Raw genomic sequence first — 22,139 nt, 5'->3', positions numbered from 1 at the left:
TTCCCTTCTTCTTCGATCCGCCTGTCCTCTCTCCGTTTGTCTGTCCATGCGTGTGTCGGTACCAAGCAACATTCCCAGCAGCAGCGGTTTTGCAAGAGCCGGGGAGAAACTTGAGGATGCTTAAATTCCCACCGTGGAACGAATTCTGAGCGCCCGGGGAGCAGCGCCGCGCGCAACCGACACCCACCTGTCCGGCCCGGGAGCCTGCAGGCTGGAGGGCGGCTGGAGAGCGGCGGCGCCCGGCGGCGAGGCGGGCGCTGCCGGCCGGGACTCGGGCAGCGCCCACCAACCGCTCCGGCCCGGGACAGCCAGCATGAGCAAGCCGGCCGGATCAACAAGTGGGTACCTTTGGGGCCGCCGCGGGGCTCAGGAGCGCAGCCTGGGGTGGGCGGGAGGGGAGGCGAGGGAGGTCCTGCCCAGAGCGCTGCAGCTCCGAGCCCGGGAAAGAGACTCCGGCGGCGAGTGCGCTTTGGCCCAGCCTCTCATAGACCGTGAGTCGGGATGTTTCGTGGTGAGGGAAGAAGAATTTCGTTACCTCTGGATTGCTTGATTCCCCCTGCCCCCCCTCCCCCGCCCTGGTATGGTGGGAAGGTTGAGACCCATGCTGCCCACCAGTCCCGCGAGTTGTCTCCGCTTGGCCGCCAGGTGCGGGGGGGGGGGGTGGGCGACGGGGGCGGGAACTAGGCCGCAGCTCCAGGCGGCAGCACAATAACACGCTCGCTCTAAACTCCGAGCTCCAGCGCGCAAAAGCAACTCTGCGCAAAGCGGATTTGAATGGAATGCTTTGCACCCCGTTTCTAGCTATTTCAAATAATCCTGCAAACTGGGAAGCAGAAACAATTTAAAAGTCACATTTTCCTTAATCCTAAATCCGCGTAGGTCATAACTGGGGAATTTAAAGTATGGCGAACCGCTGTAGCAAAGAGGGGACCAAATCCCTAATCCCAAGGATTTTTCGAGCGGGAGCTCGGCGGAGGCAGGAGTGTGCGGCCTGTTCCCTTCCCGCGCTCCTCTCCTTCCTCAAACTTGCCTAGCTGGGGGTTCCCCTTCAGGATGCCGAGCTGCGGCTGATGTCTAACTGCCCCTAGATGCCAGAGTGGGGGGCTAAGTGTGTGTGCGAGGGCATCTTCGGGCCCAGTGCCTGCGGAACCCGAGAATGTGGAGGCCCGAGCCCGCGTAGGGCGGGCGTTGTCGCAAGGCTCGGATCTCCCCGGGGCATGGCAGTTCCCGCCTTCCGGTAGCCCGGAGCTGCCTTTTCCGGGGCCCAAGGCTGGGGGTGGCCCCTGTCGCAGTCCCCACGTCCTGGAGTTCTCAAACCGCCCTTGTTGCCTTCGCCCATAGCATTTTGGGCGCTCCGTGCTTTCCTCAAACGCCCCCCTCCCCTCACTCGCCCTCATTGTCCTGAGTCTTTGAAAGTTGGGAGAATCCAAGATACTTCTGAGGACTGATGATGAAGTCCCACTTAAGTGGGAAGCAATTTAAACGTTTGCTTTGGTTTGGGTGTTACCATTTTAAAAATTCAAGTAAAGTGAACGTGAACAAAAAGAGAAAAGGAGAAATATTTAAACTAGGGCAGGGGGAAGAGAGAAGGAAACTTTGCAGACGCCCAAATCCGAGCGTAGCCTTGCGGAGGCCTGGCGTTTCCAGTTAGCCTCGGGCCTACGCTGGCCCTGGCTGCTCTGGACTGGGGGAAGCGAGGTGGGCTCGCTTTTTGTGGCCCATGTCTGGCGTGGGAGGTCCTCCTAGAGGCGCAGAAGGAAACCTTTTCTGCTGCATTCTGAGCCTCTATTGCAAAAACCAGAGCCCGCGGGGCTTCGGCAGGCCTCCTTGCTACCTCGCCCTGTGTGACAGGCCCTCGCCTTCTTCCCTAGAAGTAAGGAGCCTCGGACTTGTTCGTCCACTTGCGGTGTGGAGTCGCCGGGGCTGGTGTGTGGTGGGGGGAGCTTGAAAAGAGGAGGCCTCGGAATAGAGGGAAGGGACAGGCGCGCAGCTCGCTTCGCTGGGGGCCGCACCCGCGTCTGGTGGACTGGGACTCAGGCGAACCGTCCGGACTCAGGGAAAAAAAAAAAGGCTGAGTGACATGCTGGGGAGACTTGGGAGCTCTCCAACTTCCCAAGAGCCTGAGTTTGGCCGCGGAAGCCTGAGACCCGCGGCAGGTTCGGCCGCCGCCGGGGAAGTTCCTCAGGCCGGCAGGAAGGCAGCCCCCGCCCGCGGCGCCGCTGCATCCCGGCCTTCTCCAGACAGGTGGCGGCAGCCGGGCCGAAAACTGCGGCCCTCGGGCCCCGGGCGGCGAGGAGGTCGGCGCGCAGCGGGCGAGGTCAGGACCGAGCCGGGCGGCGAGGTCTGCAGCCCCCGCCTCGCTCGGTTTCGCACAGCTGGAGGGCAGAGCGATGTCACCCGGGAGCCCCGCCTGGGTGGTAACAAGACCCCGGCCAGTCACCCCTGCAGCCCAGACTAACTTCTTTCAACAGCCTCTGATGGTAATTACAGTAATCGAAGCTGCCATATATCTTTAGGCAATTATGACACACAAAAAGCCCCGAGGGGACCCCCTGGCGAGGGAAGTTAAGAACGGTTTTCCAGCCTCAGGAAACTCCCGCTTGCCTCACGTCGGAGCTCGCTCGGTTTGCTAAATGAGAGGAGCTTTGCAACGGGGTCAACCAGCTTGTCTCGTGACCCCAAGTCACCTTAACGTGGCTGGGTGGCGGAGTCTGAGGCGCAGACCCGCTCTGCCCCGGAATTTTCGCGTCCCTCCCTCCTGTGCCCCGCCCCAGGAGAGTCGGCCGGCCTCTAATCTGCCCCGGGAGCCGAGGCCCGGATGTGGGCGCCGAGGCAGGACCCACCCGCAGCTGTGGCGGCCCCGCGGGCGACTGTCGAGGAACCCGGACCCCCGCCCCCAGCTGGAGAGGGGTCACCCACCCCGCACCGGTCCTCCCTGCGCCCCATGGGGTTCTCCAGAGATGTGGTGTGTCCCTGTCCTCCTGTCTGGTTGGGAAGGGCGGGGTCGGGGAGAAACACCACAACTGCTGCTTCTGCGCCCTCATCTTGGCATCATCAAAAGTGCCACCGAGAAGAGGACAGCTGGGGCGACAGGATTGTTGAATCCCAAACATGGACCCCAGCTCAGCCAGAGGGCGCGTGTCATGCTGGGAAGGATGGTTGCAAAATAAGGAAACCAAGTTTACTGTTTGCAGCGTGAGTGCGATGCAGCAGCGCTCAAGTCCCCGGCTGCTGGGCGCCTGTGAGTTCCCATGGGTGCAGCGACAGGCCCAAAGGGGTGAAGGACAAGCCCCGCTGTGGCTTCGCCTGGCTCTCTCCAGCCACTTCTTCCCCCCCCCCCAGCATAACCTTTCCTCCCACCCTGCAGGAAAGGGGGCGCCGAGGCGGTGGTCGGCGCGCCGCGCGCCTCCCCCACCGGCCTTTGTCGCCGTCTGAATTCCCATGCTACTCTTTTTGACGGGTCACTGGTGGCTCTATAGGCAGGTGCTATGGCGGGGTTGTAATTACCCCGGCCGAGCTTGGTCGTTACCGAACCCCCACCCCCACCCAGGCCGCTGGGCTCTCCACGCCCCCCTCCTTCCCGGCCCCCAGCAGCTCCTCCAGGGCCTTGCTCAAGGATTCGCGCCCGCCAGGACGCCTCGGAATCCACGAGCAAGTTTCCACTTCTGAGACCTCGGGGCCCTCCCCACGTGGCGCCCTGGCCTCCTCTATTCCCCTGGCCGGTGGTTCTGACTCGCCTGCCTGCACCCCAGCCTGATAGCGCTCCCCAACCTGAGTGCTCCGGGCAGCAACAGTCCAGTTTCACCGGGGCGGAGGGCTCCCGGGCCCAGACTGGAGGCCTTGGGTGGAGTCGCAACGGGAAAATTTAATGTAAAGAAGTTAATTATTACTACCATCATTACTATTATCAAAGTGTGGCCACTTTTAATACTTTGTTTGCCAGAGGAAAGATTTCTAAGTCCCTATCGCTTCAGGCTGGTTGGACTCTTGAACCTTAGAGAAAAGAGTTCCCTCCCTCCTGAATTTTGGAATACCACCCTCTCCCTAACGTTCCTCCGAGGTCCGAAGCCACCCAGGCTTGAGGGGATTCCAAGAAAAGTTCTCTAAGGCCAGGCGACTGTCGAGGCCAATAGGGGTGGAGGGCAGTCTAGAGAAACCAGCTAGCTCCTTTAAAATATCAGCCTCCCACAGCGGAGGAAAAACAGGCAGGAAGGGACCCACCCGACCCGCGATCTAGTGTGAGGAGGTAGGTCTCTGAGGAAGAACTTGGGGACTGGAGGGAGAAGGGCCGGGTGGCTGTCCCGCGCTAACCTGCGAAGGAACCGCGCACGCGCCGCTCTCTCCTTTGCCCAGCCCGGTGCTAGTTACTTTGGGGGGAAAATGTTTTTTTTCCTAAAAGAAATAATTTCTCAAAAGCGATCCACTAAGCATTTTTTAAAATAGGTAAAGCGAAAGTTGGGCAATTACCACTACCCTTATTATCATTAATAATCCTGGTATTAGCATTACAATAATAATCCTAATAATAACAACCGCCCGGCAGCTCAGAGAAAACTCGATTGCCTTCCAGCTGCCATCCCCCGTTCCAGCCGTGTTTGTTTTTCTTCTTTCCCCTTTTACATTTCAAGTTTGTCTCCTCGCGCGCTAACAACTTTCTCTGTTAAATGCGAGAGCGGGGGAGGGAGGCGGCCAAACTTTCCGCGGAGCAGAAAGGCAGCGGCGGGCCGTGCTGCCGCCCCGGCCTGCTGTAATCTTTTATTCCAAAATGGGTCTCGGCGATTAGAAGAGACCCAAATACATGTAGCGGTGCATGAATAATGCTCATTGTAGGAAACTGACACTTGCTCAAGGAAAAAAAGTTTGGCTATAAAATCACTTCATTATTTGCTTTTACCGCAGCTTCGGTGCTAATCCCTTCAGAGGTCAGATTGCTTAGCATCTCTCTCTCCCGCTCCCCCTTGCCTCCCTCTTCTCCGCCCTCCTCTCCCTCTCTTCCCTTCCCCCCTTGCCTGTCTTTCCTGCCATTGCAGGCCGTATTTTAGATATCCCCTGTAAAGTGTGTGGCGACCGCAGCTCGGGGAAACACTACGGGGTCTACGCCTGCGACGGCTGCTCGGGGTTTTTCAAACGGAGTATCCGAAGGAATAGGACGTATGTCTGCAAATCTGGAAACCAGGTACCTCGGCCAGGGCTGCGCTGCCCGGCTCCCCTCCGCCGCCTCCCCCTCCTTTGTTTGTGCCCAGGCCTCCTCCGAGTTTCCAAGCTGCTGAGGAGAGACCGAGCCCTGACCTCTCCCTTCCTCTCCCCTCCTTCCCGCCTCAGCTCTCAGAGGCCCTTCCGCGTGGGAAAGGCGGGAAGAGGTAAGGGAAGATACAGGAGTGTGCCGGGGGAAATCTGAAATCCGGGCTCCTCCCTGCACACACACCCCCCACCCCGCTTTTTGTAATTCTCTCCCAGACTTTGACACTGGGTATGGCCCTCACCCAGCCGCTTTAGAGCCAGCCCAGGGGGCCTAAGGAACTTTAGAGTCTAAACCACACGTTGCAAGCTGGAGGGAAGGCTGTGTTGCGTTGCCCGCACCCCACCCCCGCTCCCCCATTCCTAGCAGCAGCCCCAGCTCAGTGCGCTGACCCCTGCCTGCCGTGGCAGAAGTAAAAGGCACAGGGCATCCCAGGCAAGGCTGCCACCCGAGGTGAGTGTGGCCATCTGGAACACAGGACTTGCTGTGTGAAGGGCTTTGTCTTTTCAACTTCGGAGAAGCAGGACTGCACTGGAAGTGAGCAGTGGGGCTTTGGCACCCATGAGACTTTAGCTAGGCCTTGTCAGGAAAGGGCAGAGTGGGCAAGAAGAGAAAGCTCTCAGGGAAGGGGCAACTGGGATCCTCTCCAAGGCTCCCATATCTTCTCTTTCTCTGTTTAGAAGATGTGCCTGGTTGGTTGTGTTTTGGTCTTGAGCAGGCAGAACGGTCTCAAAAAGACAAGGGAGTTAGAACATGGGCTGAGAGTGAGCCAAAGCTTCCAGAAAGAAAAAGTAGGACCCCCTGACTCAGTTTCCAGCTCAGTAATAGGATCATTTTAGGGAGATCAGTCTTTTGGTTCCACACTGCCTTTTCCTAGGCCAGGCACACAGACTCTCAGCACAGAGCTACCACCTTGACTCCCAAGAAGACCCTGGAGAGTGTGTTAGTCAAAAGTCATCCCTTGGTAACCAAAATGGTAAAACATCTCCATTAATTAATATTTATATATGATATACACACACACACATATTGTCTGGAGCTAGTGAATTATTCTTTTTCTAAAGCTATGTCTGCTCATATCAATTTCCAATAGATTTGGATTATCAACAAAAATAAGAAGATACTTATATTTGGATAAGTTATTTTGAACTCCAGCCCTGGTACCCGTTTAATTGGGTACACAGCTCTGTATCAGTTTCTAGATCACCATATGGACACATCACATCATACACATGCAGGACTGTATCCCTGTAGCCCCGCAGGAATGGAGTATTACTGTGGGTCATCAGATTTGAGCAGGCTTCTACTTAAATTACCTTTTAATTTTATGCAATGCACAGAATTAGGGAATCAAAATCTCAGATGTGATGCTTGATATTTTCAAAGGGGTTGGCTATCAATTCAAACATATTGATGTCAGTCCAAGTCCTTGTAAAGGACTGATAATAGACTCATCAGGCTTGGTGTCCTCTCCTTGCAGAGAGAATAAATGGGCTGAGCTCAAGCACTCATCTTTCTCTCAAGCTTCAGATATTTATATACATGTGATCTGATTTGAAGACACTCTTAAGAACAAGTGAAGGCTTCCATTTTGCATTAGCTTGTTTATCAGAATACAAGGAAGATAACATATGAAGATAGACATATGATTGCATTTAATAACAAGTTCTTTAACCCTCTTTACATTGAGCTATTACACTGGCCAGCAAAGATGCCCTGAAGAATTCACTTAGAAAGCAAAAATTATTTCTAGATAAACAATATTCCAATTTATTATTAACAGTAATGAGGACATATAGAAATTGTTACAAACCTCTGCCCTGCCCTTATTTTAAATACCTCAACATATTTTAAATCAGAAGGGTGGGATCTCATTAAAAAAATGTATTCAAATGTGTAATCTTTTCCTAAAGGCTGTTTCAGAAAATGTGCCTACCCCAAATTCACAGTATATGAATTTTTTAGATTATGAAGGAAAATAAAAGTACATTTATTTTATTCTCTTTATCCCTACAGTACTTGTAACAGTTGCAAGTCATATAAATATAGGAGAGCATGAAACTTCTTATATATTTTTGGTGTATAAAATGCATATGTAGATATGACTCTTTATGTATCTATGTATATGTTCCTTCAGGAATAACACCTAACACTGAATGAATTCCCTAAGAAATTTTCTCTGTAAATTTCTTCTTCTAATAGCCAATATTTTTCCAGAAAATTGCATTAGGTAGAACATTTTTTCTCGTGCATCTCAAATATTTTTAAGGCAGTAATTAGCTCTTCTTTTCTAGTTATCATGCCAATATTCTCAGTCCATATTATCATTTTGTCAGACAGTCCATCACATTATCTTCCTGGTCATATTTACATAATGGGCATTTCTAGATTTTGCCCAGGCCTTGGGCTCTTCCCTTCCTATCCTCACCTCTGTAGGCCTTGCCCTGCTAACCACTCTGGCTTCTGCCTCACCTTCCAGGAATGGCTGTGTTTCCATGAATCTGGGCTAAGGCCAGTCTTTAAGACATCTTTAACATGCTAGTTATAAGGGTGGCTTCAAGTACAACCCCAGGAGTAAGGAAACAAGAGAGTGAAGAATAAATGGGAAATATGTATCCGACAAATAAATGTCCGCCCCCCAAGTGACAGAAAGAAGTAGACTCGAGACCTGAAGGCGGAAAGAATAGTTGGCAGGAGGGGGGCGTGGTGGGGATCCTGGTTGACAAGCCCGCTCCCAACTGAGCTCCGAAGCCTCCTCCTCTGGGGCCAGGTCGCTGTCTTCGGTCCTGAAAAGTCTCGCCCCTTTCCACGACCTCCGAGCCTGGCGGAAGCTCCCCTCCAGAGCTTCTCCTCCCAACACGGCAGAGTCAGGCAAACCAGGAGCGTTGACCCTTCACCTGCATGGCGAAGGACTTCTCCTCCTTATCCACTTTCACAGGGTCAGGGGCTGTTCCTTTTGAAGGAGCCCCGGGGAATCCTGGCCCTCTCCCAACCTAGCCCTGCTCGTGCCCAAGGCCTCCAAGTTTCGCGGACCCAGGCTTGCAGCTTCGAGATCGGTGGCGGGGTCCATTCCCGCCTCCACGTTTCCCCCGACCCGGCGCCGGCTTCGCGTCTCCAGTCTAAAGGCCCTGGGGCCTGCTGACCGCCTGCGCTCTGTTCCAGGGAGGCTGCCCGGTGGACAAGACGCACAGAAACCAGTGCAGGGCGTGTCGGCTGAAGAAGTGTTTGGAAGTCAACATGAACAAAGATGGTAATCAGTACAGCTTTTTATTTCTCTAATGTTGGTTGACTAGTAAGTAAATTATATGTACAGAAAATACATGGCACTCCAATGCATGTAAATCATCTCTGGAGCACTTCTTTCCAGATGCTGGGAATTGGCCTCAGACTTTCAGTCTTATCCTTCCGGCTCTCTCTGCATGAGCCCCCACCCCCACCCCCACCCCACTGAACTCTGGAGGTATGGCCCACACCCACATAGGAAACTTGTGCCCCCCAACCACCCCCATGAAGACAGCGCTCTCGGGACCCCACTCTGCTGGGCACACACGTGCGCGGTATTTCCTGCTTCACGTCCTAATACCTCTTCTCACCTCTCCTTGCAGCTCTTTTGTGGCCACCTCTAAGCCTGTTAGCCTTCCGCAGGATCTCGCAGTCTGGATAGTCTCCGAGGTTGGAGACTGTGGGGACTGGGAGACTGTGTTGGAGGAGGAAGGGCAGAGACACAAACACGCGGAATTTCGAGCCCGTGTTTGTTAATTCATCAAGATTCCCAAACCAGAACAGCCACTGTGGCGATCTGGGCTTTTTCTCTCGGTTCTACAAAAAGGGGATGGAGAGGCAGGGTGACGCCTGTGGGTGCCTCGGACACACGACTTTCAGAAGGCTGTTAAACTGGCGCAGCAAGAACTAGGGCATCAGATGCTTCTCGGGCGGAGAGCGCAGGCTGAGTGCGTGCCCAGTGGTGGCCTGGTGAGGGCGCCCCAGGCCTGGCCGGGGGCCGGGAGTCCGGGTCATGGCCGGGAGGGAGGAATGGGGCCTCAGGACAGGATGCTGAGAGGGTTTGCCTTGGCCACGGTCCGGGCCGGGTGGCAGCTCCAGGAGGCACAGCGCCCATTGGGGAGAGGTCTTTCCTTAGCCGCGCAGGAAGCAGGAGGGAACGTCCAACCTGTTGAACTTGTGTATTGACAAGTTGTCAAGCTCTGCGAGCAGAAGATTGCCCTGAATTAATTTGTTTGTTTAAACTGTTGGCGGTAATTGTCACATCTCCCCTGCCTTCCTCCAGCACACTCCAAGACGGGCTCTCCCTCGTTCCATCCCCCAGTGTGTCACCGGCTAGGGTCCTTTTCTCCGGAGGCCCTCGGAGGCCAAACACCCTTTCCGCGGGGGTGGAGGTGGGGGGAGCCGTGGTTGGGCTGAGCGGGAAAAGTCTATGTAGGGACGCAGTGCCTGGCTAGGCACAGTGCTCCCTTTCCCCTTTGTCGGGGACAAGGATACCCAACTACTCCCCTCCCCCCCCTCCAGGGTCTCTGGTTTCTCCGCGACCTCTCTTGGGTGGGGAAGAGCCCTGAACGCACGAGAGAACACACCTAGTCTTGCTGGAGGCTTGGCCATTATCGTGACACTTGGGTTCGGGCTCCCCTTCTCAGCCTCAGCTCTCTCATGCCTGCAGTGTAAGAGTGAGATCGCAGAGCGTCCTCCGCCCGCCCATCCCTGCCCCTCCCTCTCTTCACCTCTGAGTGACCTTGCCTGCCCAGACGGGGCGTTTGGCCCGGGAGCTCGGCAGCGGCTAAGTGTTGTCGAGTCTCTGATCCTGGGCATTCGTCCATCTGTCTGTCTCTGCAGCCGTGCAGCACGAGCGGGGGCCTCGGACGTCCACCATTCGCAAGCAGGTGGCCCTCTACTTCCGTGGACATAAGGAAGAGAACGGGGCGGCTGCGCACTTCCCGTCCGCCGCGCTGCCGGCGCCGGCGTTCTTCACCGCAGTCACGCAGCTCGAGCCCCATGGCTTGGAGCTGGCCGCCGTGTCCGCCACCCCGGAGCGGCAGACTCTCGTGAGCCTGGCTCAGCCCACGCCCAAGGTCCGTGCCCTTGCTGGACTCTAGGGAGTCTGGTGGCCAACTGAGGGCGGGGGCGGGGGCTCCCATCTCTCCGGAGCTAGGATGGGGTCAAGCCAAAGACAGAGCGACCGGAGACCAGAAGAGCACTTCTGTTTTTAGGAGAAAGGAGTTGGCTGCAGCCGGCAGAGAAGAGTCCCTGTGTGGCAGATCGCAGGGATCTGTTTTTCTGGGGCAAGGCTGTGGGTCCCTAATGCAGCAACAACAGGTGGAGCTCACCTGTTAGGACAGTTTGAGGAAGCTGGTTTGGTCTTCCGCTCTCCCTTCACTGCCTTCTGAGGTGCATGTATTTATACCAGGATTGAGTCTCTATTGAGCAGGGCCACAGCCTGACCCACTTCAAAAGGCTGCCACCTAGGGACTACCTTCCAGGCTTCCAGCTGGTACCTACCCAAAGCACCCACTCCGGGCCGCGAAGGGGAGGGCCAGCTGCAGCCCCAAACTGCAGGGAAGCCAAACACCTGGGCACACGCACAAGCACAATATTTAATATTGCTTTCTTACCCCTGATGTGTATAATAAGCTTGGGAAAGTAGTGTTATGAATATGTTGTCAGTTATGAATGGGAGTGCTCTGTGAATGATTAAGATGTCTAACTGAAATATTTCCATAATATACTAATCCTTTCTAAAAATACTCATATGCATATTTGTGTTTGGGATGCCTATTAATTTACACTTTTTTCACATCTATTTTTATTTACACAAATGCAAGCAGCTCTTGTCTAAATTGGGAGACAGGCCTGGCACTTGGCTCAGTCGGAGGAAAATTTGCTGCAGGGGATAGAAAAGCCAGATGCCCCTCTGGAAGGAACAGGCCCCCAAAGACTGGAAATGGGCCTTTCCCAGTGGTTATTATTTCTCAAAGTCTATAGATATAGATGTTTGTTTTTTGTCTACCAGTGGCAACTGCATGTTTAAGCAGAACATCCAAATGCCTATCTCCTTCCCTATTCTAATTAGGAAATTAAAAGTTTGGCTCTTCCTGCAAAGCTGTGGTTTCCTCACTCCCTGGTGTTTCTCTTTCTTCCCCGCTCAGTACCCCCATGAAGTGAATGGGACCCCAATGTATCTGTATGAAGTGGCCACAGAGTCCGTGTGTGAATCAGCCGCCAGGCTTCTGTTTATGAGCATCAAGTGGGCTAAGAGTGTACCAGCTTTCTCCACACTATCTTTGCAGGACCAGGTATGACCAAGAGGGCACTGAGCTCTTGGGGAAGGGGCCTGGGGGAACAAAAACAAAAACAACAGTGGTCAGCCTTATGAAACTGGAGGTCACCTGGATAAATCCTGAAGGCCAGGCATCCGTTTTTAACAGCAATGAGGAGACAATTTTTATTAGCTTCCTACGATGGGTTCAAAATACCTAGCTATGGTATCCTTACTAAGAAAGGTAATTATGGGGCGCCTGGGTGGCTCAGTCGGTTAAGCGACTGCCTTCGGCTCAGGTCATGATCCTGGAGTCCCGGGATCGAGTCCCGCATCGGGCTCCCTGCTCGGCGGGGAGCCTGCTTCTCCCTCTGACCCTCTCCTCTCTCATGCTGTTTCTCTCTCGCTCGCTCTCCAATAAATAAATAAATAAAATCTTTAAAAAAAAAAAAGAAAAGAAAGGTAATTATGTTATTTCAGGAAAGTTGGATCTGGTCTATGAAAAACAAATATACAAGAACATTCTCTCTCTCTTTTTTTTAAGTTTAATTGAAACATCAAATTTAATCACAAATTTAAAAAATCTTAATGACATTTAAAATTGTTAATAAAACAATATTTCTTAAGAATATTGGACCTGAGAGAAATAGGTGATGAGAGTATTCGCCTGTAAGATTTTCAGAGCTAGTCTCATTATTTTATGTTCACAGCTTTATATTTTCCATTGTGATACTCATGACCTTGACCACTAATTGATGAGCATGTTCGGTTATGGGGTGCATTGCACACCTCCTACAGGCTAGGATCTCCCTTAATTCTTGAAGTACTTTTAGAGATTTTGTAAACAAATGGGCATTGTGCATAATTCTGTGGTTGTAAATGACAGTCAGAGGGAGAAAAAGTATATGCTGCTTAAAATTACATCATACCAAAGGCCAGAAATTTTGTTGTTAGGGATCTCAGAAATAGCCTCTGCCAGAATTTTTCTAATCTTAAGGGCAAGAAAGAAAATGAAGTGTTCATAACCATTGGCCGTTACCAGTACATTCGTGGAAATTAATGACAAATTTCTCAAAAGGCTAATAAGTAGTTTTGAAAGCAAGTGGCTTATTTCTTTAGTTCATTTTATACCTAATTAAAGCATAATGGTGCCCTTTAATATTGAAGTATGTTTCCTACAGAGAGACCTAGCAATGTGCTCAAAACATTTAATCTTCTAGCATGGGATGTTCTTTTTTCCATAGCCTGGACTTTCAGACATGATCAGAATTAGATATTGTTTACCTTGCATTTTAAAGTATTATTTTCTGTACCTAATGCAATAAAACTAAAAATAAAGCATTTTCAAAATTAAACCTTTTTGGTCTGATTGTGATTTTGGTTACAAGCCTTCACAATTCAGCTCTTAGCTCCCAAAAGGAAATACCTTCACATAAATCATCCAGAATTGACTGGTTTTTGAGAGATTTTTCAAAAACAGCTTTTTTTCAAAATAGTTAGGTTCTATCTTTGACCAGGTTTGTTGGTTGACTCTAACCATTTGCTGTGTGTGTGTGTGTGCTGGCTACTTTCTCTGAAAACCGGTATTTGTATACTCTTTAATACAAACAAAATTTACTTACTGTCTGCCACTTAGCCCTTCAGTGGAAACCCTTCAACAACAAGCAAACTGCAGTGAAGTGGAATCCAGTATATTAATTTGGAAAAGGAGCCAGATTTTCATTTTAAATATTCAGTAGCACATTTTATTAGAGTGAAAATGACAAGCACCTTGATGCTGTCCACTTATGAGTCTCAGAAAAATCAGGGAGTGAGATGAGGTAAACTCAGCACAACCCGATTAACATAATTACACCCTGATTTCCCTGCATGCCTCTTGGGAATTAGTGATCTCTCTTTCTCTCTCTCTCTCTCTCTCCCAGCCCAGCCCCCCAACCCTCTAGGAAGATGGGGGCCCAGATCTGCACGCTTAGTCTGTAATCCTCAACCCTGATAATACCAGCATTTTATATGAAGGGGATCTGCCTGCTGAGCTGCTGGTGGCATTTCATAGAGCCTGGGTCTCTGGAGAAGTTTCTAGGTGGTCGGGAATGAATAGATGCAAGGCCAAGAAGGGTAAACCCTTTTCAAAGGAAGCAAAGTTTGGGGAATTGGAATGGCTGACTCTCAGAAGCCTGTGCTTATCTCTAGGCACCTTTTCAAAAAGGAAAATATGGAAAATAAAGGAAAAGCTGGAATATTCAGAGGAAAAATTACCAAGACAGGCATTTAAAGCACTTTTTAAGATAATGGAAATTTACATATTGAAATTGTTTGTAAATTTATAAATTACACACTATATTATATTATACATCTATTGTACGACAGCTGATGCTTTTGGAAGATGCTTGGAGAGAACTGTTTGTTCTAGGAATAGCACAATGGGCCATTCCGGTTGATGCTAACACTCTACTGGCTGTATCTGGTAAGAATTGCACAATTTAATGACTTTGTTGTAGAAATTACCATAAAAATACATTACTGAAAAAAGAACAACATGTAAAGAATAACAAATTCCTGCTGAACAATAGAGTATACCTGTCACTTATAAATCTATATTTAAATGCAAATAATGTTGTTTTGTTGTATTCATGACTGCTTGCATTGTTATTTAAATGCAAATTACTGTGTTTGTCATCATCCAAGAGAAGATTTTACATTAACTTTCATACAATATAGCCAGTTTACAGGGAATCAGATATCTTAGAGTGACAATTGAATAGATATTGATATGCAGAATTCTGTCAAAAATCAATATTAAATCGTGAAAATGCCCTCATATTAGAGCATTTATTCCCTATTTCTATTCTAGGCATGAACGGTGACAACACAGATTCCCAGAAGCTGAACAAGATCATATCTGAAATACAAGCTTTACAAGAGGTGGTGGCCCGATTTAGACAACTCCGGTTAGATGCTACCGAATTTGCCTGTCTGAAATGCATCGTCACTTTCAAAGCTGGTAAGCTGATGCAAACCCCCACCTCCTCTCCTTCGCCAGGTTTGCCACCTCACTCACTCAGCCACCTCAGAGTCCAGACTGATAATTGCAAAAAGAGGGGATGTTTTTTAAGGGAGCTGATACTCTGGGGCTGGCCTAGTTTTCCATGGTGGGGGCACTACCTGTTCTCCTGCTGGCCATCCATTTCCAGAGAGGTGCCTTCCCATCTGCATTTCTGTGCTGCTTATCATAGTTTCCCCCGTCTTCGTTTCTAGTTCCTACACACAGTGGTTCTGAGCTGAGAAGTTTCCGGAATGCTGCCGCCATCGCAGCCCTTCAAGATGAGGCCCAGCTAACCCTCAACAGCTACATCCATACCAGGTGACTCTTGTTTGCCTTGACTGTGTACTTAAAAAAAATTGCTTCCATTGTGAATGTGTGAGCAGGCAGTAATAAGCCAGTTCAAACCCTGTGACTAATTATCCTGTTGCCCACCAGTTAATATAGTTAGAATCTCACTTATCTCACAGGGTGGGTGAGAGGAGCAGATCAGATTAGATTATCAAAGTGAAAGCATTGCCAGACCCCGTATGGCTGGCCTGGCTGAACAAGCAGATCCAGCAAAACATGTGGACACATTTGCATCATCCTTGAGAGGCCATCTTTAACCCCATCGTGACTGCTGTTTGGCTTTGGTGACTGGTATCCATTGAGTTATTTTGAGTCATAGCATCCATCAGGCATCTTCTGGCCCAAGCAGAGCCCATTGGAAGGGGCTGTTCTTGGCTCGTTGTAGAAATGCTTAGCTCCTGGGGCTCCAGGAGTGCTCCTCCTGGCCCACCAATGGACAAGTCCACCAAGAGGTATAGACTTTGTGGTCTCATTTTCAGATGAAAAAAAGCAAGGCTCTTAAAGAGTAGTGGAACCCTGCTAGCTTCCCAAGTTAGGATTGCAGTAGATCTGAGGTTAGAATAGAGTTGCTTAGTATTGTTTATTCTCAGATTGACCTTGAAAGGAAGCCCATGGAAACCTGTCTCCATCATCTCAACATCACCCACAGACACTGTGCTGGGAGTAACTAAATTGAGTGGCTAAAGGCAGTTCATGCCTTCCTCACCTAAGGGGTGGGAGAAATCCCAAGTCAGTCGTATTCACTGGGGGTGATACTGCTTCTGCTATGAATCTGCTTATTTCTGTTTTAAATCCTCTTTTGAAAACTAATGAATAAAACCGTTCCCTGTCCATGGAATATCACTGAAACTATGTTGAGTGATAGTGCCTGTGTACATGGCCTTCAAATTGAAGTGCTATGGTTTTAAAATTTTAAACCCATGTTAAATTTCAGAATGTATAGTAAGCACTTAATATTTGCTCAAAATTATAAAAATGGAGCAGTACATAATTTGGGCACTTTTTGCCCACTAAAAACTAACTTGTATATCATGACTGACTCTGACATTTAAAGTCATTAAGGTATAAAGAACATCACACTGAGAAGAATATGATATCCACTTATTGATTCAGTCAAGCCTTGCTGAGTACTCGCTCCATGCAGGGCTCCTGGTGAGAATTGTGGGACACCAGACAGAACAAGACACTTCCCCCTTATCACTGCATGAAGTAGACAGAAGTGTTCATTCAGCTCAGACCAGCGAAGAGAGAAAAAGCAAAGTGGGGAGTGGGAGAGATGAATTCTAGTTGGTGAGGGCAAGTCTGGAAAGGCTGGGTGATGGAGGAGATAACATGTGAGCCAATCCTTGAATGGCAGGCCTTCAGCAGGGGAGAAGGGCTGCGAGGAGAGCCAGCACAGGGACTGTGGTGGAGGCACTGGAGATGCCAGAGCCCAGGAAGGGGAGTCTGAGAGGGCAGGGCCCACCAGAAACTTCTAGGGTGACCTGAGAGAGCTCAACCACAGATTAACAGGAGTCTATTTTAGGAAAATAGCAAGTATACTACTTCTCCCCAGCCTCAAAACAAGGAAGTTATTCATTGAAGGAACACATTTGCTTTGACAAGGAATTTTTATTTCATGATATGAGCTATAGTTATAATTTAATTTTTTTTAGAGAAGGGGGGAGGGGCAGAGAGAGAGGGAGAGAGAGAATCCCAAGCAGTCTCCATTCTCCATCCCAAGACCCCGAGATCATGGCCTGAGCTGAAACCAAGAGTTGGACGCTCAACTGACTGAGCCACCCACGTGCCCCTATAATTAATATTAATACCTAGAGTTGTACATAGGACAAAACGGCATATGCCTTATTTCTTAGCTCCTTCAATCAGAGAACATTCTCCTCTAGCACTTTCCTGTCTAGATAAATAAGATCCAAAATTGAAATGAAAAGTCAGTATTGCAAACTGAGCTAATTATGCATTAATTGTTAAAATCGCAAACTCAGCTCTGTAGGCTACTTCTCTAATTATCTGGGACATAAGGAAAAAGCTAGGAATTGGCGTCTCACACAAACTGTATATTATAACTGAAGATCAAATACACGGATCTGTGACAGACACAGAACACTTATGCCTGAAAAGAAAACTTCCAGTTATTTATGCTAATGGATGAAATCAGGGACATAGATTTTTTTTTCTTTTTTTAAGATTTTATTTATTTACTTGACAGAGAGAGACACAGCAAGAGAGGGAACACAAGCAGGGGGAGCAAGAGAGGGAGAAGCAGGCTTCCCACAGAGCAGGGAGCCCAATGCGGGCCTCGATCCCAGGACCCTGGGATCATGACCTGAGCTGAAGGCAGACACTTAACGACTGAGCCACCCAGGTGCCCCACGGGACATAGATATTCTAAAAAATAATACTGAGTAGTTAGAATCTCTCTCTCTCTCTCTCTCTTCCTCACACACACACACACACACACACACACACACTGTTACTGTTTCTAGGTAGTACAGGACTCCACAAAGAACAGACAATTCATTCTTGTTGACTAACCAGCCCCTTCCCAACTAGGAAATAAAAGAAGTGGGTGAGTAGGTGAGTGGATAATCTACATGTAGAAAATCAAGAGTTCATGGTCTATGGTTTCTCCAAAATCCATCCTTTCTGGAAGTTACTATTTCCCACAGTATTTCCTCACTGTGGGAAACTTCCAGAATGTTGGGTGAGTTCTGTAGACACAGTGGAGGCCTCTCTAGGCAGCCACAGCCTCCCACCCACTGCAGGGTGCTTGCTCCTCGGCCTGACCCTGGGAAGGGAAACAGAGCTGTTGAAGAGAGTAAAGTAGAAGGGAGACGTGGGTCATGGGATTACAAGTCTGGTGGTCCTCGTCCATGGGTGATAATGAAGCGTGGCAGCAAAAGAGCCAAATGAGGTCCTCAGAGGCCCAGAAAGACTTACCAGCCTAGTATCAGGTTGAAGAGAGGGACTCCCAGGTGCCCAAAGCCAAGAGACAACCGTGACAATGGTTCCCCTGGATTCTATTTGCAGGGTGAAGTTACTGGTCAGTTAAACTCAGCGTTCAGCTACCTAACTCCTCTGAAGGAGTTTTGATATCTGTCAGTTTCTAGCACGCTGTGGCCAGGGAGGGGTTAAACCTGGCTTACTTACAGACAGGTGCTCCAGGAGTGCAGTCTTCTGGGTGGTGTGCTGTAGAGGCAGGAGCCCTCCTTGTGAAATACATAGGTAGCTGATTGTAAAAAATTGATGGAGGGAGCATCCGGGCCACAGTGAGGTTACAGGCATCTAAGGGCAGCAGGAAATTGAACTTGCCCATCTGAGCACAGACGTATGTTGGACATCAAGAGAGGAAATTGTTAAGCAATTTCTCACATCTTTAATTACATGCCAATTTCATTGACATGAAAGTTGGATGGCACTACCACCCAACAGAACTTAGTCTTTAATTTGCAGTGTAATAAGGACGGAATTATTCCTGAGAGTGACTAAGTATAATGCCTGAATAATAATTTGGAGAATGGCTTAGAAAAGGAATCCATTTTATTTGAGGGAACGAGCTGAGGAAGGAGCCTTGCGAATCAGAAAACGTGGATGTTAGCACTACGTTTATCCTCAGCAGCGTGGTGATTTCCTACCCTGGCAGCCTTCAGTGTATTATCTGACCCGAACTTAGTACCATGTTTCTTAAAATTATTTTTCTGGGGCGCCTGGGTGGCTCAGTCGGTTAAGCGTCTGCCTTCGGCTCAGGTCATGATCCCGGGGTCCTGGGATCGAGCCCCGCATCGGGCTCCCTGCTCAGCAGAGAGCCTGCTTCTCCCCCTGCCTGCAGCTCCCCCTGCTTGTGCTCTTTCTCTCACCTCTCTCTCTCTCAAACAAATAAAATCTTAAAAAAAAATTAAAATTACTTTTCCTCCAAACAAAATGCAAGCCCTTTGCTAATGTAGAGACAGTCACCACGTGATTTTGGCAGCATCATTTAGGCTCTTCATGCCTCAACTGTTCACCCTGAAGAGCAGGGCCAGAAGCGCCTGTGGGGGCCTCTGTTGCAGGGCGGGTGGGGTAGTAAAGAGGCCCAGCCAGGAAAAGGGTGTGCCTTCAAGTACGGGGTATGACTTAACAAGAGTAATGGATCTTACCTTGCTTTCGTGGCTTCTCCTCTTCCAGATATCCCACGCAACCCTGTCGCTTTGGAAAACTCCTGTTGCTTTTGCCAGCTTTACGATCTATTAGTCCATCAACCATAGAAGAAGTGTTTTTCAAAAAAACCATCGGCAACGTGCCAATTACAAGACTGCTTTCAGATATGTACAAATCCAGTGATATCTAAGCTCCGAGTTCCCGCTTTTCAGGATGGGACAGTATCTGATGAACTTCGACCCACGGAGAACAAGCCTCAACTAACAAACCCTTCAGGAAGCATAAACCTGGGAATGTGTAGCCTTCAGAAAAACATGCCAATGGACACAAAACAGTTCCAGTTGCTTTGACGTGCTGCCTCCCCCAGGGTGGGGCAGTGGGGAAGGAAAGGGGGCATCACAGGACCACCTGAACAGAGAAAACTCCCTGCTGCCACGCCCTGGGAAGGGGACCCCCGATTCAGGGGTTGCCGCAGGCCGTGCCATTCTGCCTCCTACCTGGAATATCGGGCTGAACTCTCAAAAGCTGAACCATCAGTAGAACTTTCTTTTCCTTTTTAGCATATGAAGTTGGGTAACCAAATAGAGCTCTGTGTATAACATCATACGGCAGCCTTCAGAACTATTTTATGTTGGAGAATTTATTTTAAAAAATAATGATTAGGTTTTAAAGCAAAAGTTTTATCAAAAGTTTTTCTTCTATCGTAATACATCATGAAGTGGCCTTCAGGACTGAGTTAGTAAATGAAAGGTAGCTTATGCCGTGAGACTTGCTTTTTCTCTGTTTTCTCTCCTTTCTCTTTCTTTTGTTCTTCTCCTTCTTCCCCTCCTCCTCCTCCTTCTCTTCAATACTATAGGCCAGGCAACCTTGTCCAAGGAACTGGTGGACGAAAATGAGATTCTCACCAGGACTTCAGGTTGGATAACATCTCAAAAATAGAAGAGCTTTACTAAAAGAACACAAGTTGAGGGAGGATGAATAAAAACAGCAAAACCAAATAAAGTGGAGGTGAAGGATGAGGCAGATCGCTGTCCCGTTAACAAAGTGCTGAAACCAAAGGCGATGGGGGTCCAAACTCGTGTTTCAGCGAGTCACACCAGAGTAAATGAACAGAGACATAATGTCAGAAGGAACCACAAGGAGATGAAGGCTAAAAGGTTTCTTGATTGATCCATTGCTAACAGCCTGAGACTCTTCAATGCCTTTCAGAAAACCGGTTTCTAGTAAAGCCTTGAATGCGCGCATGCACACACACACACACACACACACACTCCGTCCTACACTATAAGCTGCTCCTTTGGTATGAATCTATACTTATGGAAATGTAGAAACAACCATTTTAAAATAGCTGCTGTACTTTTCACATTTTGATTTATTAGGTACTAGCACTGAGGAAAAATATTCAGCACTTGGACTATCATAGGATGAGTAAAACTTTTCTTGTACAAAGTGAATTAACTGATTTGTGAAGTTAAAAGGTTGTACTCATTGTATTTACAAAGAATAAAAATATATTGGATTTAAAGGAACTCTACCTGATTTCTTAGCCTCCCTCCCTGGCTGGCTCTTGCCCTGCCAGCTATGAGGTGGCCGTGTCAGCTGGTGTAGAAACTGAAACTCAGAGCACTCCAGCCTGAAGAACTGAACCACAAAGGCAATTTCCTTTTTACAGTGAATCCCATTTGTAAAATGATGAATAAAGAAATAAAACATAAGATTCCGTTCTCTGCAGTTCTCAAATGTAATTGCATCTGTTAGAAAAATTGCTGTGTGAAGAAGAAAGACGCCAATTAACAGAGTCTTCATTCACTCACTCCTCTAACTCTCTCGCCACCATTTCAGTCCTGACCAGGAACTTGAAATCATTTAATGATCAAAAAGATAAAGCGTGAGGATTTGCATTGGTGAGTAAGATGTGGAAGGAGCAGTAGAAAGTGCTTTCAGAGGTTCCCAGCGAATCTCAGGGCACCGGCCCCACTGCCAGAGGCCAGTGGTGGAAATCAGAGGTGCCCAAAGCCAGGGGTGCCGTGGGTTCACCCTGGGAAGCAGCTCCAGCAAGAGTCCGGAGCAGAGCTCCTAGCAACTCTTGGCTAATTTGACCTTAGAGATTGCATGTGTGCAAGGTCAACCAGGCAGGCACTCCTCTGCTGAGTCCACACAGAGGAGAAGTGAGGCTTAGAGAAAAGCAAGGTACTCAAAGATGTGTGCAAGAACGTTCCTTGCAACACTGTTCATGTTTGACAGTGAAAATGTCCACCAGTGGAGAATAGGTACCCTGTGGTATATATAGTATTATACATAAAGCCAACAGAGTGAGTAGACTCGAGCCAGTGTATTCAACAAGGGTCCATGTTGTGAAATACAGTGTGCAAGTGGGTGGGAAGTGAATCACAGAGGATGCATAGAGCTTTGTGTTTATGTAAAGCTTTACAGCTTATAAAAAAGGACCAGATTATGTTTATAGAGGTATAAATATATCACAAATATTTAAAACAAACATGAGTAGGATAAACACTAACCGCATAATAGTGGTTACCTCTGGGAACGTATGGGATTAGTGAAAGGTACCAAGAAGATGCTAAAATGGCTTATTTCATAAGACAAAAAAGAACTGGAAACAAATATGAGATCAGTGACAAGATTTGGTAAAGCTGAGCAAAGGGTCTAAGGCTATTCCTCCCCATCTTGGTCAAGTTCTGCTTCAAGGATGCTAAATAACCCCCAAAGCTTACACCAGCGAACTTGAATTTCCTGCTCTGGGCACTGCGGGTCCCTTGAGGCTCAGCTGGGCCTGGCTCCAGGCTGGATTTTGGGTTCAAGCGTGTTCCGGTGTTTCCTCACTCTGGACTAGCGGCTTCCCAAAAGCTCCTTCTTTGCGTGGCAGAGCGCAAAAGTGCGAGGGTCTGAGCCAAACCACACAAACACTTTTGAAGCTGCTGCTCATGTCACATTTGGTCACTTTCCACTGGCCAAAGCCAGACACGCCTGGCCAAACCCAACCTCCCCCGGGGCAGGGAAGTGTACTCCTCTCATGGAGGAGAGGGACAGAAGGGTATTGCCAACCTATAATAAAATCTATCACAATCATAGAATCTATTTATTTTTAA

The 22,139-nt window shown here is 49.0% G+C and overlaps 1 protein-coding gene across 1 annotated transcript; it reads left to right on the top strand.

The window, feature by feature from the left end:
• The first annotated feature begins 313 nt into the window (after positions 1-313).
• Positions 314-20,695, top strand: NR2E1 (nuclear receptor subfamily 2 group E member 1). Its single transcript, XM_021693496.1, has 9 exons — positions 314-338; positions 5,031-5,176; positions 8,402-8,489; positions 10,085-10,320; positions 11,395-11,541; positions 13,872-13,968; positions 14,356-14,505; positions 14,760-14,865; positions 19,060-20,695. The coding sequence occupies exons 1-9, from the start codon at positions 314-316 to the stop codon at positions 19,220-19,222; spliced, it is 1,158 nt and encodes a 385-aa protein (XP_021549171.1). The 3' UTR covers positions 19,223-20,695.
• Positions 20,696-22,139: the final 1,444 nt, after the last annotated feature.

Source organism: Neomonachus schauinslandi, chromosome 8, assembly GCF_002201575.2.
Source record: "Neomonachus schauinslandi chromosome 8, ASM220157v2, whole genome shotgun sequence".
NCBI lineage: Eukaryota > Metazoa > Chordata > Mammalia > Carnivora > Phocidae > Neomonachus > Neomonachus schauinslandi.
This window is presented reverse-complemented; position numbering and strand designations above follow the sequence as displayed.